The sequence below is a fragment of the Botryllus schlosseri genome, chromosome 1 (genome assembly GCF_051294905.1).
Source record: "Botryllus schlosseri isolate E-star chromosome 1, Bs_hap1, whole genome shotgun sequence".
Lineage (NCBI taxonomy): Eukaryota > Metazoa > Chordata > Ascidiacea > Stolidobranchia > Styelidae > Botryllus > Botryllus schlosseri.
The window spans coordinates 16,310,835-16,329,853 of record NC_137236.1 but is presented as its reverse complement, the minus strand read 5'-3'; the positions used below and the strand labels follow the sequence as shown (position 1 = coordinate 16,329,853).

The 19,019-nt window shown below is 40.1% G+C and overlaps 1 protein-coding gene across 1 annotated transcript in view; it reads left to right on the top strand.

Moving 5' to 3' along the window:
* LOC145433717 (integrin beta-2-like) overlaps positions 1–17,216 on the top strand; it is a 53,023-nt gene extending 35,807 nt beyond the window's left edge. The window contains exons 12-17 of the mRNA XM_080310912.1: positions 4,256–4,368; positions 10,166–10,362; positions 10,919–11,029; positions 11,622–11,755; positions 15,450–15,568; positions 15,834–17,216. Coding sequence (XP_080167038.1) covers positions 4,256–4,368; positions 10,166–10,362; positions 10,919–11,029; positions 11,622–11,755; positions 15,450–15,568; positions 15,834–16,039 — 880 coding nt within the window. The 3' untranslated portion in view covers positions 16,040–17,216. The remainder of the gene's footprint in view (positions 1–4,255; positions 4,369–10,165; positions 10,363–10,918; positions 11,030–11,621; positions 11,756–15,449; positions 15,569–15,833) is intronic.
* The last annotated feature ends 1,803 nt before the right edge of the window (positions 17,217–19,019 follow it).

Below are 19,019 nucleotides of genomic sequence, written 5' to 3'. Positions count from 1 at the left end.
CGAGAGGTTTGCCGGTGAGCCGTGACTTGAAGTGTGGTAACAAATGTTTTATTCATTTATTTTTAATCAAAGGATTATTTTACAAAATGTACGTGAACTAAGAATCGTCTCTATGCCACGAATCAAGTATCAGGTCATCCTTAGTAGCATGCGTTTTGATTTCATGGTAGAGTTATAGATTACGCAAATCGATAGACCCTAAAATCCGACCGTCACCCCAAATTCGAAATCCGGATCCAGTCCGGCCAGGTAAAAAAACATTGAAATCCTGCTCCTGCTCCTGAACCGGACTGTGGCCATCTCTGGTTACGACCAGGTGATAATAGGCAACCAAAGCGGAGGCACCCGGCGTACGATTGGATCAATAGACTGGACAACTTCTAGACCTCTCATTTTCGCTCTAAAGGCAACTGCGTAAACTACGTACGGAATAAAGATTCAATACGATTCATGTTCGCACTTGACTTGACCTGACTAATTCCAATGACTAGAACTCGAGAGATTGCGTAAGACTAACTGGAAAGGTCAACGAGTTCGGACACATACGCAATTGTTATCTCATAGATTGGGCCTGTCATATTGAATCCAGAACATCAATTTGAATGGTCTTTGAAGAACTAAGGACAGCAGCCTCGGAACTTCGGTCTCGGAACAACGTAGGACATTTTGGCCTTGAAACTGGAGACTGTGACACAACACATACGGCTCACTGTCTATAAGTCTGCTGCGAAATCGCCGTTGGAAAATATATTAATATATAAATACATGAATAAAAGCCGTAACTTAGTATACTGTTACAAGAAATCATCGAGAAGTAGCATACGTAATCTCATAACCCATTCCGGTATGGTACACTGTCAAAATCAATGCAAACAGACGAACACCGAACTTTGAGTAAAATAGATCGAGGAATAGGCTGATCGAATGATCAGCTGTTAGCCGACATCGAAAATGAAATAGCTATCGCAATTGACAGGGGATTGTAAGCAAATGGTTTGAAGGCCACAATTTCACAGTGAAATGGACATTGGCGAACATAAAATTATGCGAATACTTGAATGCAAACCGAGAATCTTGGTTAGCTGTTTCATGCGATCATCGAGATATACCATTGGAAATATCATCACCGATCTCGTTATGGAACGCAGACTATAGATTAGCACAGACAGCACCGTAACTGCCGCACCCCAAACCCCCCAATTGGGGGGGGCCCGAGCTCGAAGGGGGCCCCAAATTATTTCGTGAATTAGCATAAATTATAGAGTATTTTTTGAAAATTTACGCAATATTTTCCAAAATTTTTCGCGCTGCGCGCGATTTAAAGTTGCCAAATATCTTGATTATTTGGTACTCTTCCCATAAGAAAAAAACACGCAAGATTGATAGAAATGGACATATCGGCGTTGGCCATTAATACGCCACTACGCACCAAGATATATAACGATTTAGGACTTATTACATGCGACTCCAAGAAGTGTGCCAGAACGATCGGCAGCACGAAAAGCTTGGCCGAAACAGACTGCCCTTACGCAGACCGAAAACTTCGTTATATATACAAAATAATAGGTTTAATTGTCCATAGGCGCCTAAATGACTGGCGCCATATGTTGCTTCCTGTCTTGGCAATCTGAACCTCAGAAGACAAATACCATCCAGCAGGAAAAAAATATATGCCTGTGAAGAAATACCAATTTGAAATCGTGTGCGTCTTTTAGTTTAGTACGTTTGAGCGATTCTATATTTTTGATATAGCAGACAGGAGATCACGAAATAAAATCATGTAACGAAGTCATACCAACGGGTCCGTCCGAAGATGTTTAATTATTATTAACGGGCCCTACAGTTTCAGGTAAATCTGATAACGTGACCAGAGAGGACAAGATATTGATAGCAATATATTAGCAATTCCCGATCTTATTGACCGATTGTATCATGAATTATCGAAAATTTTCGCGCTTCGAGCTGGCTCACTAAGCAGTGCAGCTAATTTCGTGGCAAAAGCGAACACTGTGATGAGGGGGTCGGTTTATCACCCTATGAGACCCCCAAACCCAAGTTTTTGTGGGGGGGCGAGGCTGACGAAGTGCTGTTTCGTTCCTGCCAATGGGTATACGCCCGAAGTTGTCTAATTATTATTGGGCGGTCCTACGTTTTAAAACATACCTCGCTCAGCTCTACCGGTAAATCTGATTACGTGAGCAGGAAGAGGATCAAAATTGATAGCAATATATATGTAATTCCCGATGATATTGCCTGATTCAATCATGATTTACTGAAATTTTTCGCGCTTCGCGCGTCTAGGCGGGAAAAGCTGATTCACCAAACGGTCCCCCAATGCAGATGGGAAATAGCGTCAAAAAGCGGACAGCCAAAGGGGGGTCTGGGGTTAGGTTTATCACCCTATGGGGGGCCCACGGCCAACGTTTTGGGGGGGCCTGACGAAGTGCTGTTACGGCCCTGAGCACAGACCGACACCGGCTTTTGCGTGAGATCCGCAATGACGTATAGGTAGGCTAAGTATCAGATCAGCGCGCATCTCTACCATACTCGACCTCGAAAACGAAATGACTGCCTCAATCATTGAGTGTCAACTTTAAGACTTGGCACCGCGTTCGATACTAAAATCAAGACATACCGTGTGAAAGCTCATGACAGATCTAGGTATGGAACATCGTTAAAATCAATAGAGACCAATAACGGCTTTTGCGTAAATTTGTTGGCGATAAATGAAGAGTCAGCTCTTACTCGACTTTGGAAACGAAATTACCACCCACATAGTTCAGTGACAAACTTAAAACTTGTTACATCGGTCGATACTAACACTTACCGTGCCAAATGTCATGACCGATCTCGGTATAGAACATCGTCAAAATCAATGGAGACCAATACCGGCTTTTGAGTAAAATCCGTTTGCTGTACTATGTACATGATAGATCAGCACACACTGAACTTCGGAAACGGAATTACTACCATTATCTTTAAGTAGCAAGCCTAAAACTTGGAGCAGTGTTAAATACTACCTTCACGACATATCATACCAAGTTTCAAGAATTATCATGGTGCGAAACACCGTCAAAATCGACCTATTCCAGCAAAGGTCGACTCAACGCATATTACGGTAACCGAGTTCAGATATAGATACGATTGTTACATCACACCTTAGGGGCGAGTAGGCATATTTGCCCCGGTTGCTCGGCCATTTTACGAATAGGAGAGAGTAAATCACCGTTTCGTTATTGTGCGCGGCTTTGAGAGAATAGATAGTGAAAGCTTGTTATGAGCGCTAGGCTAGGCATTCACAAAGCGAAAACACAGAAGAGAATTCGATTTTCGCAGAGACTTCGCTATGTATGGGCGTTTGCAAGCGAAAGCACAAGAAGAACGCGGGTTTCGCTGTGATCTCGGTATATATTGATTGCTGTGCGTCTATAAATGGTTAAATTGTTATTGAACAGAATTTTAGGTGGGGCAATGCCCCAGTTGCCCTATAGGACGAGCCGCCACTGTGAACAGGGTCCGCTCCACCGCTGGGATATCATAAGGCTTGGTGTATTTCATAGTTTACATCATTGGCGCGGTTAACATACGGCCCGCGATGGGATTTTGAGCGGTCCGCATACACTTTCCTGCCTTACATGATGATGCCCCAATCCACCACGACGTCCATGCCATGTCAAATTATAGTGTCTGTTCGGGTCTACATAAATTCGTAAGCAATAATTTCCAACCATGAACATTAACAAGACAAAGCCAGATTCCAATCGAACTGATGCTCACTGATGCAGTGTTTACTAAGGGTTTCTACGTCCGACATGCAGACAGAGTTCAATTAACTTGTTGACAACTTTGGCCGACCACAGATGTCTCATTGACTACAATAGCTATGGACAATACGTTAATAAATACAATAACTACTGTTTTTGGCCTCTATGCTTTGAACTTAAGTTTACACTGAATACGATTTATTTCTTGTATAGGTGGGTAAATACGCGATTAATGTATCGACAGAGGAATCCGGTTGGTTAAGTTCTTCATTCCTTATATGATGCCCGCCGACTCGAGAAATTGCCCGCCCCCACACCTATTGGAAAACCGAAATTCGATAAAAGAACGTACCAATGGTCTAATTTGCAACTTGGCCTGTAGTTTACACTTATATTTCCTTCCTGTATTTGTTGCGTAGCACGCATAGGGATATTACGCTACCACATCCTACTTTCATTTTTACCCGCCAATTTCTTTTATAATATTCCAGGGACCACGGACAATGTGATTGCGGAAAATGCGTTTGCGCCAACGGATATAACGGCACACATTGCCAATGCCAAACTACGGGATGTGCAACTAAAGACAACAAGTTGTGTGGTGGTTAGTACCCGCACGTAACATATATGCCGCTATCATCGTGATTCGCCTTTCAAAGCAAATCTGGTTGCCTGATAGCAGAGATTGTCGAAGTAGTCATCGCTGGTACTCGGGTAGAAACGAAGCAACGCTGTAAATTTGTACTTAATTACAAGTAAAAATTATGCTTTATAAGTCATGACAAGACTTCTCGATGGATAAGTAGAAAATTAAAGGATCTAGTTGTGCTTCTCAAACTTTTTCAAATATCTAGCAGTGTTTCTCAATCTTTCATCATTGCGTACCATTCATTAGTTTTTTAACCACTCGACTTGCCAGGAAACGACCAATTTGTTTTTCACTACACGTAGAATCAATTATGATCAAGGCAAATTTTGCAGGTGCATTTATTGTATTATTATAATGGTCGTGTCTCGAAAATCCGCGTCTTTGATTTGATATGAACGAGTTCTGAAAATCCATTTCCTCCAAGATAGCTGGTTGCGAATGTAATATTTTAACCCGTGACGCTTCCGACGATACCACAAGGCACCAGATTCGTTAACACTAGAACTACCGGAACTTCGAACTACCTAGAACTACCATGTGGCTTTTTTGACGCATGTTGAATCTACTTCGATTAAATGCATTTACCGGAGCTAAAAATCAGCACAAATCTCAACAAACGGCATCAAAAACCATTGTTTATTGCGCTTACAGCTACTTGCAATATTTTACATACACCTTAGGTCAACACTTATAAAACAAATCGCCGTTTTTTGGTGTAACATATAAGTGTTGCTCTGGTGCGCATTTGGTATTTGAGCACGTTCTTTAAAAATTTAGAGTAGGTTCCAGATCGGCCTTAGCCACATCATCATTGTTGGTTATTGCTGACATATCATAAAGCTTATCAGATAAGATTTGCATAATTCAATTTTGCAACTAATCCTCGATTTGCATATTTTTAGAGTATCGGCATTTTGGCAAGTAGACGATCATTCACATTCTAAGAAAACATGCACGGACCATCGTCGACTTGTTGGTACCCTCATAGATTACTGCCTTGCAACCTGACCAATAATATCCCCCTGGTTTTGTTTCGTTATAACATTTAACCGTCACTGGTTTCTTGTTTGTGTTGTTTCTGAAGGAAACAGTTACCTCAGGTTGCAGTGAACTCAATATATATGTGTACAAATTCGATCTCTACACTGGCATCTCGCCGTTACGCTTATCAACAAGTTGATAGCTTTGAAAAGTGTGGCTACATGAAGCTGCCTGTGTTCCTTCTGGTCCTGGGTAGCTTCAAGCAACTTTTGACAATAGTGTCAACTAGGACTTCGTTTGCTTCTCCAAGCGTATACAGCCACATTCACGTAACATTGTTTCGAGATGGATTACATCAGACTCTTCACATTACTATGCTTGGCAAATGTATAGATTATGGAAGAGGTGTCCTGTCCTATCCTTGCCTAAATATGAGACGCCCTTGTACAGATACTTGGTAGCAGCAGCGTCCACCATCTGACATTTTACCCCAATTATTTGCTGGCATTTCGACCATGTAATGAACGAAAACCATATTATCTTTATCGAATCCACACCTTTTGTTACTCCTTATGTCAATGGAAAGATCATGACTTCCATAAATCTGTTCTTCGAGAGGGCCTGACTAAACATAATGCACCCATGCCCTCAGTCCTCATATGCATTCAATTCACTAGATTCAGCTCACTCTCCCCCCGAAGATCCATCTCGTAGACCGGAGCAAAGACCCTTTGCCCTTGTACAACCCTAGTATATTAGTATGGACAATACAGATGTCGGCTTGATCTAATGGTACATTTCAAATTTCATGTCCTGTAACACGCTGAGCTTCAGAAATATAATATTACAGAGCTTTGGTGACTTAGAACGAGGAAGATCCAGGGCCTTCTATTACATGGGATGTTGTTGCTAACACAGTTAGACCGAGTCGATATTAACAAAGTTCTGTTGTTACAAACGGCTTTTCTGCGTTTATCAGATACAAAACCACTTTCAAGAATATGAAACTGCGATGCCTGAAGGTAGAAAAAGTGTAATGCGTCAAAAAAGCCACTCGGTAGTTCTAGGTAGTTCTGTGTATAACTTTTTTATTTGTACTAGATGAGTGATGAAAATCATGGATAAGGTGGCCTACATAAAATAAATAAAAGACAAGAAGTTTCAGCCGAACAGCGTAAGATGTGACTGAATGCCAGCTCTTCAAAAATGAAAATGCGTCAAAAAAGCCACTTGATCGTTCTAGTGTTAATGAACGTCCAGCCTAGCCCTTTCTATGTAGCAGCTCATCTTGAAGTTATTGTTGAATAGTGGTCATGTATATTACAGAATAAAATGGATCCGAAATTTCCATTTCTAGCGACTGTTAACTAATTGGCTGAGACTGACAACTTGTAGACATTTCGAAGTCACACTGATTGACTTTTACTTTTTGTTTTTTCGCAAACCCCGACAAAACATCTGGCAATATGTCTGTATCATCAGACTATCGTCAATTTGATAATTAAAATGACTGTGCACATTCGGATATTTCATCTCAGACATCCATTTTTCTATGTGAGCTCTGAGGTTTTGGCAATAATAAAGAGAGTTTACCTTGTGATTTATCTAATTGATCAAAATAAATATTAGGCTATCAATCATTATGCACATTTGGAGGTCTCGCGGACCCCATGAAAATGCTTCGCGGATCGCCGGTTTAGAATCAGTGGTGTACTAGAAGTAGAAGTAGTTTAAAATCATTGCCACTTAAGTGGTATTGCATGTAGGCAAAAACCGTTTGACTATTTCGAGAAAGTAGCACGTTGCCAATGATCGCATTTGGGTGAAATAATTCTTGGTAGCAGAGCGTATGTAATTTCAGAAACCGAAAAAAAATATCCCCATTACTCGACGCATATCATTACAATAAATTCTCGAATTACTATAATCATTGTGCGTATCTCCAGTACGTCTGGGGAAAATCGACTACCTGAATGATGCGATTGTGAATGGAGTATTAGGCTTCGTGTGAGACGAACATTCACGTATCGCTCATAATGACGTCATTTTAATATGAAAGGCGCGAAAAATTCAAATATTTACATGTTGTGCGACCACAAAGAAGATAATGCCTATTCCGCTCCAAACTAAATAGGCCTATGATTCGGTATTTTCCGACGATGCCTATGTCATTGCACTTTGTGACAAGGCTGTTCTTTGACCAGGTCACCACAGAAATGCCATTTCCACTAACGCGCGTAGGTTTGAACTACAAGCTACGTAGCTGGGATATGACCAATCGAGATTTAGCGCCTAGCAAGATCAAGAAGGTAGCTTAGCCGGCAGAATGCCATTCGTCTGAATAACACTGATAATCTTGGTTCATAAAGTTGGATAGGATTTTGCGCTAGCATGATCTCATATCGTATACCGGACAATTTAATCCAGCGAAGTAGGTTGCCGCGATTAACCTATTTTTATCAGACAAACATTCTCCGGGATAAGCTAACTTTATGATTGATTTAGGCTAATATTAGATTGCTGAATCCGATTCTGTGCTAAGAATTTCTCTATCACGTCAGATTTTTTTCGGTATGTATATTTCTCATTTTCATAAATTAATGAAATTTCGACTTTCGTTAGTGACATTGCGGTGAGCGACACATCAACAAATCAAATATTGTTATTGAAATTATCTATATTGATAAAACCTGTGTTGTTGTAGAACAGCATAACTGTGTTTCGGTGAACTTGAATCCAGTGGTACTCCGTCTTTCTTCGATCAGGACCTCCTTTCGACCCATAAATTTATATGTGGATGCAACTATTTTGAGTCGGTAGCATTTATCATCTATATATACCATTCTTCGTTTAAATATTGTGATTAAAAACTCCGTACCAAATTTACTTCCCCACGTTATCTATCTTTATACATCTGTCCTGTAGACTTAGTCGGTCAATGCATTTTATGATAGCTTACTGCTGTTTCGTAAAACGTAAAACTTTGCAAAGAATAAAGATTGTATTCTTGGTATATTATGTAGAAGAGCATTGTTGACTCTGGTACATGACCCAAGTATGTTGTCCTTTATGCTTGTTTTGAAAGAGTACAAGAAACAGGATGTCTGCTTTTCTATAGAAAATAGTGAGTATCATGATAAATTGAAAGAATTTATCATCATTAATTTCCGCCTGTACTTAGCATGCTAATTCTTCTCCAGTTTTCATATACTGTAAAATTTTATCGGAATCGAGAAAAGCAGTTTCTGAACTGTTTTTCTTTTGGTTTATTACCATGATATATGTAAATGGCTTCATTTGCATTGACTATTATGGGCAACTAGATGAATGGATACTGCTTATTAACAGCTCAACACGAAACCCAAAGTGCCTGTTAGGCCTACTTTACAATAGAATTAAATAGGCATCGGTTCTAGGACAGTCGATCCATCTCGACATAGGACATTCTGTGACCTACACAAAATACCATGTGTTCTATGATGGAACAGACCCAGAGATGAGCATTGGGTAATTTCTAGTGATGTTTTTAGATGATTTTGAGGTTTTTTGTTAGTGTTTTGCATGGCTAAACGCCAGTTCTAAATACAAAAAGCTTTACATTTTTTGCGGATTCTGATATGCCGTAATATTTTACTATAAACTAGAGTTAGTCTCGTTGCTACTCAAGTATGACAAGTAACGCCTTACATTTCTACTCAATTACAAGTAGAAGTAGTAATTTCCCAGACATGTGAAAACTATTTTAAGTAGAAGACGAAATGAAAGGTCTAAGAATTACTAAAATTCATCAAATATTTAGGTATATTTGGCCGCATATATATTCAACAGTTAGTCGGAAGTGGCTACATACGAAATCACAAGATGTATAGGCGCAGCTAACGCAAAATGACTAGGCTATAATGACACCACTTGTCGGTAGAATATTCGAAAAAATATATTCAGTTACCGTCATTCGGAGGCTATTTAATGGGTTTCTTATTAAAATTTCACTCATGATAGTGGTGCAATAATATCCCTGAACTACTTTCTACTTTACAAAAACCAAATTAGTTCGTCCAGATGAAGTAGTTGTAAAACTTTACCACTTTAGTAAGTACTGCAAGTATCTAAAATCTACTTGAGTACATCGAAAAAGTAGAAATATTTAACATATATAATACCTCAAAAACGTGATGGGACATAGTATAAAGAACGTCAGATTCGTATTCAGCGCCCCCAACTTAGGTATAATTGACCCATAGAAGTCCTGGCGCAAAAATCGTGTAGTCCAGTGCTATTGATTGGAGGGTGGGAAAATGTAAGGCTCTCGTATTCTTAGGTAATGGCACTGATCCGGCTTCGATCCGACTCCAGCCGTATCAGAAAAAGTACTGATCCGGCTCCGGTCAAAAATGAAAAAAAAATCCGGCCAGATATCCAATCCAGCTCCGTTCCAAGCTCCGCCCTACTGATGCCTTTAAATTCCCGTTATAAGTAGCCTAGTCGAGTGTTTTCACGCGATTCGATACGCACTCAGAAGTCTGAAATGCGGCTGCGGCATACAAAGAGGTTGGGAACCATTGTTCCGCAGTGAAAAAAAAATATCGAAACTCCAATATACGTACATAAATTTACTCTTGATGAGAAGGATCGCAAAATATTCCAGTAATCGAAGAAGTAATCTCTCCCTATACTTGACTCGAATCATTATAATCAATTTTCGATTCACATTCGAGCACTCGAATCATTGTGGTGGGCCCCAATCGCAACTGACCGCCTCTACGTCTACCAGGACCCGACAAGGGATGGTGCAACAACTGCAACGGCTTGAAGAAATGCGAGTGCTTCGCTCCCTACACAAATCGCGAGTCGGATGGCGGAACTTGCACTTGCGACCCGGTCAACTGCCAGGCGAATGGCGATCGTACTCAGCCGAAATGCAGCGGTAGGGGCGCTTGCCAGTGCGAGACTTGCCGATGTGACGACGAGGTAAGGAAAGTAGATAGTTAGCTAAATATACATCAGTACCAGAGGTAGTCAGTAAAGAAGTACTTCATAGAAGGTGATGCCTTTACTTGGACTGTTTGCTAAACTGGTTAGTGGTTATGTTTCAGACTATACTTGCACTTCTACTTGACAGTTCTTCAGTCAAATTACTTTCCCAGTGCGACGTCTGATGTGTAAATCAGAGTTCAGCAACCATTTTAGTCAGTGGGTCGGCTTAAGAATAAAATTCTTCTCGCGCACCGGTCTGCGAAGATCCCAAATTTTCTTTATTTAAAATTTGTTGCGTCTCATACACGAAACACGATACGGTCACTGAAGGGGTTTCGAACATATATTACGATTAACTGGATTTGTTTTATTCATTTTTATCATTCTCTACTAGTTGCTGACGATTACCCCTGACGAGTGTCAGCCGAAAATATTCGGGTTCATTTCAATATGAATATACTATTTAATCATTTTTATCAGTGATTCTGACCGCTATGCAAAAGCATACGAGCTCCTCCACCGGTGTAAATTATCCATCATACATTTGCAGAATAAGTGGGGCGGTACCTACTGTCACCAATGCAAGCACCCGGAATGCACCGGCATCACTCTGACGTGCGACACGCCCAGAATCAAGGACTGCGCGCAGTGCAAGAGCAGGGTGAGTGTTTTATAGCGCTGCGTGTTCGCCGGAGCTTTTGTATAAAGCGGAATGCGTCACTGCGCTATCTCCGTATGCCGAATACGAAGACAAATATCTCGATGGTATGTATTGGATCAAGGTGGAGAATGAAGTAATGACGTTCGGATTAAATTTCGAAATCTAAATTGCCATGTAGTTTTCGTCTAGTTCACACGAACTCCAGAGGCTGTCATTCGCTTTCACTTCCAGATTGCATTCATTATTATGCTTAAGGCTTCATTAGAACGGATGTGACTTTACTATTGCTGTTATTTTGTTACAAATAATGCAAGCAAAGAACGGATGTATTCGGCTTATTTGCTACAATTGGAATCTTGTGCTAAATGTGACAATAACTTGATTTACGGCCCATACTGTGGTGAATATCTGGGATTTATTACAAGGAATTCAAACCAAATGATTTACCAGCGTTTTCTTGAAGCAGTGCTTTTTTCGGGCATAGTAATCCAAGAACTTGTACTGTCTGTGAAGTTTTTTGTCGACGGAAGCATGTACAGTACAATGTAAAGTCCATTCCGAGGTTAAAATTTTTCGAGTATTCTTTATTCAGAGTGATGGTTGCAAAGAGGAATGTCCTGAGAATGAGTTTCTGCTGTTCGACAAGGTTACCACCCTTCCAAACTGCCAAGGAACATGCTCCGCTTCTGATCCTGGCTGTGGTATATGCTCTCGATACGATCCTACGTAAGTAACTTCTTGGAGATATTTTTTTTTAATTAATGGCATGGAAAACTGAGTTAGATAGAAACAGTCTAATGAAATTAGAAATCAACTAAAAAACTTAAACTGTAATATCCTATGAATGCTTTCGGTTTTTGAGCAGGCACCATCAATAGCTGTGTACATACGGCGGGGGTCATTGGCCAAAGTAGCCAGCGCTGATGCTGCGGTAAAACTAGAAGTGGCGATTTGCAAGTCATGTCGAAATTACATTAGTTAATCGAGAAAACGAAGGTTTGCGGGTGCTCAAGTAATATTAGATTTTGTCGAGTATTCTCATAATTTCGCCGGTCTATTTGAGATATGTACTTTCGGACGTGAAGGGTGCATCTTCGTGACTAACGTGAGATGACTTATGGATATGGTGATTTTCTTATCTAAAAACCGAAAAAATTTGCCCTAAAATAGGAACATTTTGACATTTTATACAAAAAAAAAACATAGTTTTGACAAAATGTTCACATCATGTATGTAAATAGGCGTTTTCGCATATAATGGTACAATTTTACTACTTGTCTTCATTTCCAGTTTGAACTGTCTGTCTTTAAGAATTAGCTTGCCCCGAAAAAACTTATAATATGACTATTATTTACATAAAAATATACTTTACTTTAATCAAATCTCGCCCTGTGAAGGATTCCACTAGTTACGTTACGCGTTATGGAACAAATATTTAAAACCTGTTGAAGTACAACGAAAGATACGCTTCTACGTTCTCTGGTAGAAAGTGTCCGCCCTTACTAAGTAGCCTGCCGCGAATGGAGAAAGGACTTTTAGCGGCTGCAGTTGTTGGCTGGCAACACTGAAGTTGTGCGTATACACTGCTTGAGACACACCGTGTTGCTTCATTCTGACAATTAGTGCGTTTCCATGTGAGGCCAATAATTGGCTTAGTCCTCGTTCCAGTTGTATATTGCGGTACGTTGAACATAACACCATGCAGACCTATTTTTCCATTTCAACGTTTATGATTCACAATGAACAGACAATGGGCCGTCTACAACGGTAGACTTATAAAGTAGGCTACAAGATGTGAAATGTCAAATGATAAATTCACTGACAGTTCAAACATGTACGATTCAAACAAAATGCAAGTTGCAAAAAATGTTCACTTTGTAAACAATTTTGACACTTTTTTCACTTGACGCAACGATTTTGACAAAATATTGACTGTTTTTGACATGTCCAAAAAATCGCCCTGCTTATGCCAATACAAATGGTTAGAACATTCGTATATATTTTCAGTTAACATGTTTGTTTGTGGTATTCATGGTGTTTGTCGACTACTATATATGGTCATTTACACCAGGCCGATATTGTTCAATTTTATTCCGTAGCTGCCGACTTGTAGCACGGCCCACCTCTACAGGCTGTGTAAGACACCACCTACGCCAGGGGTGGGCAAACCTTTGATCTCGCGGGCCGCATTCAACATCTGAATCCATTCGTGGGCCGCACTACATTAGGGTTACCATATTTTTGTTTCACAAATTCCGGACGCTCTTCCGCGCCCACTAGCGGATTTCAAAATGAGGTATGAGCACATTGTCGATCAATATGACGTCACACCAGCAACGCTTTGTCTATCGACTGGAGATGGTCGTGATCCTGTTCAGGAGTATGTGGTTGTGTATTGTATGTTGTAACCTGGGCCCAAGCCACATCTTTTCAGCCCCGTCCCGCCCAAATATACACAGATTTTGGGCCCATCGTAGGGTATTCGATGCAACTTCTGGGGGTTTACTGTATGCATCTGGTCGTTGAATGATCTGAATGAATTGTGTCAATGATATTGGTTCTTCCATATATTACTGTATAATTTTAATCCTCTCTCCGCCCATATAATCAGAGTCAGCAATAGAATAGAGCTGGTGTAGGATCAGGGTCGTAACTGCCGAACCCCTCCGAACTGCCGAGCTCGAAGGGGTCCCAAATTATTTAGTGAATTAGCATAAATTATAGAGTATTTTTTAAATAATATAGATGATAAGCAGCGTAAACAACGGATAGCCTGAGGGGGTCTGGGGGGCTTCGCCCCCCAGAAGTTAGGTTTATCACCCTGTGGGGGGGGGGCCAGGACCAACGTTTTGGGGGGGCCTGACGAAGTGCTGTTACGGCCCTGTGTAGGATGATGACTTCGAAAATGCAGGAGGCGTTATTGTACATCGTTAGGTCATTCTCATGTCACGCCGATAAGATTATTTATCAGCCTACTGCGGGTGTGCACTTCACCACTGAGCTATATAAACACCGCGCATCCGGTGGTTTCCAACCTTTTATGGTCGCGAATCCATTTCCAATTTGAAAATGTGCTGTGGCCCAGCTCAAAATTTGATGAGCTGAATACTAATTAAAGGTCGGCACATTTGCCCAGACCTAATCACAGCCTATTTTGGAAGTTAATTACGTTCAACATTTCGCGAACCGCCATAGTAAAGGCAAACTGCCCCCTGGTTTAGAACCACTATCTTTGAATAAAGCATCCAAACGACCTAAAACGACGACTCTATGAATACCGTTATCTTGTAATTGCGATTACAATTAGACTTCTTTTTGTAAATGAATGTTTTTTTTTTTATCGCAGTTTTTGCTAGGGCGGTATTAAAACCAATACATATGATACTAAATCGCGCACAGCGCGAAGAAAAATCTCATGTAGCAAAAATCTGCCCAAAAATAGTTTTGTTTAGGTTGATTTACATAACAAAATATGACCTTACTTCAAGCCTTCAAAATTCCGGACATTTGGGCATATTTTAGAAATTCCTCCCGGACGCAGTTTTAACAGTGAAATTCCGGACATGTCCGGGAAATTCCGGACGTATGGCAACCCTACACTATATGCAATTGAGATTATAAACCAAAACGCAATATTGGTGTTTGATTATATAATGAGGATATGGAAATAATATTTATGCCTATTTGAAACAAATCAAAGATTGCTTTGATGATATCGTACACACGTCAGAAACAGTGGCGAGATTTCATAAGCTGGTCGACCTGTTGTTTGCCCACCTCTGGCCTAAGCGGAATAGAGGGCGAGGAAGGGCCAAGACATAAACCTATAACACTCGGGTAGGAATTCTGAAGTCGACCTCGGTCGGGCTCGAACCCACAACCCATTGCTGTTGCAACTGTGGATTGTACCGCTACGCTATCTCGCCATTCCGTCATCATGATACAGTGTCTTTTTCGCCCATACTCATTAGAATTTCATATTTGGTATAACATTGATGCAAACACATCCCAAATTTATACGCTACAAAATCGCATGTTGCTGACGCTATTGATGAGTGCCAACCGAAAATATCCGGGCTCAATTCAATATGATTATACTACTAACGGCGGTAGTTTTGTGTAAAGAACTGTTAACTAGAAATGGAAGTAGTATAAGAACAGAACCACTTCATAAATTAGTACAAGCAAGCAATACTTATGTGAGAACTCGGAAAAGTAGTACTTCGTTACTTAGCACCTCTGGAATCGAATAACGAAGATACTCGATTTTGCACGGGTTTATTCAAGTAATACGACTGAGAATGTGGCATGGTGCGTCCTAGTCGCAAGAAATCGTACTTGAAAGAACATAAAACAGAAACTATTATTCGCAGTTTCAAAGCGAAGCTATTCCTTATATTCTAACTTATTTTCCTCGCAGTCACGCTCACATAAAATGCGGTGGCACCTTCGCCGACGGGTGTTCATATTCCTACGACGTGTATTGGACTACTGACGACCGCTACCATGGTTTTGTGAAGATATTTGACACAACGACAGGTGTGTGACAACTATGGCGTGGATTGGCATCCGTAGCGAAGAGCATTGACTACTGGGATCCCCTGCTATGTGATGACAGAAATATGGCACCTATTTGCTGCCAATGTAATAGGTTAGAATATTGAGAATACTCCTATTCCCACTCGTACATTAAGTAGGAATATGGTAAATACCCCTATTTCCACCCTTGCATTTGGTAGGAATCAGGATAATACGCCAATTTCCCAACCATGTACTGTATTCACGTGTAATTTGCTCTCTGCAGATTGCCCTGCGCCCATAAACGCCTTAGTCATCGTGATATCCGTCGTCATTGGCGTGGTGCTGCTCGGCATTATAGCGCTGATATTGTGGAAGTTACACACGATCAGGCGAGATAAGAGATTGTGGGACGAATTTGAAAAGGAGAGGATGCTAAGTAACTGTACTCAGGTAATACTCCGTTGCCATTTTAGGATAGTATACTTCTAGCGATCCTGTTAAATTACGAATTTATCTATAGTAGGTGTTCTAAACTGGGGTCGATGAACCTGTGGATTTGTTAATAGTCCACGAGAGGTCAGTGAAGATGTTAGGGTAGGGGCCAGTTAGGAATCACGTGATTCTTGCGCCAGAAAGCAGGATTTTCGATATTAATCTACAGCATGTGGAACCCGTGGATGAGAGCCCCAATTTGTCGACTTCACATGCCTTTTCCTGCAGTCACCGGTATAATTCTGTCGAATTCACTCCATTTCCTAATTGTGACTTGATTATATCAGAGTTGGATCAATTGTAATTTGTAATTAGGCTGAATGTAATTAATTAGATTTTTTCATGTAATTGTAATTATAATTGAAGCATTTTTATTTTGTGTAATTGTAATTGTTATTGTAATTTGATGAAAATTTGGCCCAATTACAATTTCAATTACATTGACAATCACAACATAAAATAATTAGCCTATTTACATCGGTATTCTATGCGTGCCTCGTTAACTAGATAATCCAGCCATTCTAAACTGTTTCCCATACTTCCGTAGCAACAGAAGACGTAGCGAATTACAATATAGGCTAAACCAGTGGTTCTCAAACTTGGGGCACGAAGTACCGGTAAATTGAAGAATTTTACCGCGCTTGGCGCGATTAATCTCCATTTCATAGTTATTGTTCTGTGTATAGTTCGAATTTCATATTGGAGAATTTTCTCATCAACAGTCATAACCTTCCATACCATCAAACTATCTGTAAGGATTGCCAACATTCTGGTTTCGTTGTGTGACATGACGATAAGGGAGGCACGAAATATTTCACTGTCATAAAGGGGGCGTGTCTAAAAAAGTTTGAGAACTAGTGGGCTAAACTAAAACTTACTATTTCAAAAATGGATAAACAGCAAATAAATTCTTGTGAAACCTGTGATGAGCCATTCCTACGCCACGGTCAGAGTTTTTTTTAAACTCTGACCAGTATTGAGGCTTGCTGCAACAATCGCAAAAAAATTGCAGTTTTCAGCCAAGTCTTCATCAAACTTGATCACGCATTATTAGAGTTGTTATCCAAATTTACTGGGGCCAGTAACTTTCCGCACCCTAATGTTCATCAAATGCAATCGAACAGTTTATGAGCAAGTGAAAATATAAATGCGAACCATAATTTTGTAATTATAAATTATCAGGAGCTTCTTTCCTTTTGCATTTATTTTAATTTAACACACCTTGTCATTATCATCCTTATCGCTCCAAAGTTCCAAAGTGCAAAGTTGTGAAAAAACTTTAGAAACACTTGTCTAAATCGCCATGACACTGATGCTGCATTCAACAGGTGATAGCTGGAAGTATCAAGTAATAATTTTGTTCGTTGTAGCAAAGATATGTTCGTTTGCTATACTGCCTTTCGCCGCAATAAACCTTGACGGGAAAGGTTTTCAGTAAGTGTGAACAGCAAGACTGATCTACGGAACAGTTTGAAAGGCGGTGATATGAGATCAGCCGTGCTGAATATACAACCACGAAACTACGAAAAAGTGTTTTAATTGATCTTGCCACATAACAAAATAGTTGATCATGCAGTGCAGTCGCAAGATATTTAGAATTAGCATATGGGTTGCCAATCCAAAAGGGTGAGTTATTCGTCCTTTGCGATGTTGACTTAATAGCCTATATATGCGGATCTGAACGTGATAGGGGAGATGTGGTACCGATGGATCACTGGGACCGAAAATACTTTGAAAATTATCTATGATAATTCCATGATTACACTCCGTGAACTTGTCTACAATTGTATGCTGGCAAAATCTTTCCTCACATACAAAAAAATTCGACGTACGCGAGCTATGGGGTCTCTCACAGATGATTTTTGTTTTGGGGGGTCTAAAGTAAATTTAGATCGACATATACATTTTTCTTTGTAACCTTCAACACGAAAACACCAGCGATCATTTTTATTGTGAAGTGTAAGGCTTGTATCAGGCTATATAATGGCACCTATTATTTTTTTCAGTACTTTCCTTGAGTGGACTTTTTTTCGATTCATGTATAAAATTCGTAGGGTGGGGACCGATGATACAATAGCCAAATCAAGCAAAATAATCAAGCATACTAATCATGAAACAAATGAAACATGCCTACGTACAGAAAATCTTTATCTAATAATTGCATATCATGTTTTATCGCTATAACGAGGTATTTGGAAGTCACACTGTCGATTTTCGGGCAATATGTATGCACCCACAAATTTATAAGTTCGCGCCTGAATCGAAACGTGATTATATGACAACATTTGAGTTAAAATTTATTCTATTTTTTGACAGTTGCGACCAAACATTCTTCTTTGGCTTGCTGCAGCTTAGATTATAATACTGAGCTACAAAAGTAGTCACATTTGAGTTTTTTAGGGTATATGTGTCATAGGTCCCCGGGTCGTGTGTCATTGGACCCACCGGGTGGGGACCGATGACACGTTCGAGCAACAAATTTTGAACGTCCATAAATATTTTTTGAAAAGACGGATATTCATGTATATGTGCGCGATAGGTAGAGCTTGTATCAAAGTGCTGAGCCAGCAAAAGATCTTCTGTTTTCGGCTGAACATTTCGGGGCCAGCGATCATTTTCCAATTTTTGATCCATCGGTACCACATCTCCCCTACTTTAGGAATGCGCATTTCAGTCCTGCACGGAATCTGCCTGAGTGAATAATGGATTAGACTGGTAATTCCCAAACGATTCCGCTGAATATATTTGCGTATACGATTTGAACTATTAATATTTTCAATGACACTACGCACAACCATGGATGATAGTAGCTACCGCTAGATAAAAATACACATCGACAATTACCTGACATCTTTTATCGGTAGGCTATGGATGTTGACACTCTGTCGTTCATCGACTGTCCAGTGTTCAGTCCAGTCTTACTTACAAAACCGCATATTTATAATAATAAGATGGCATTGTTCTGATTTATAATGTA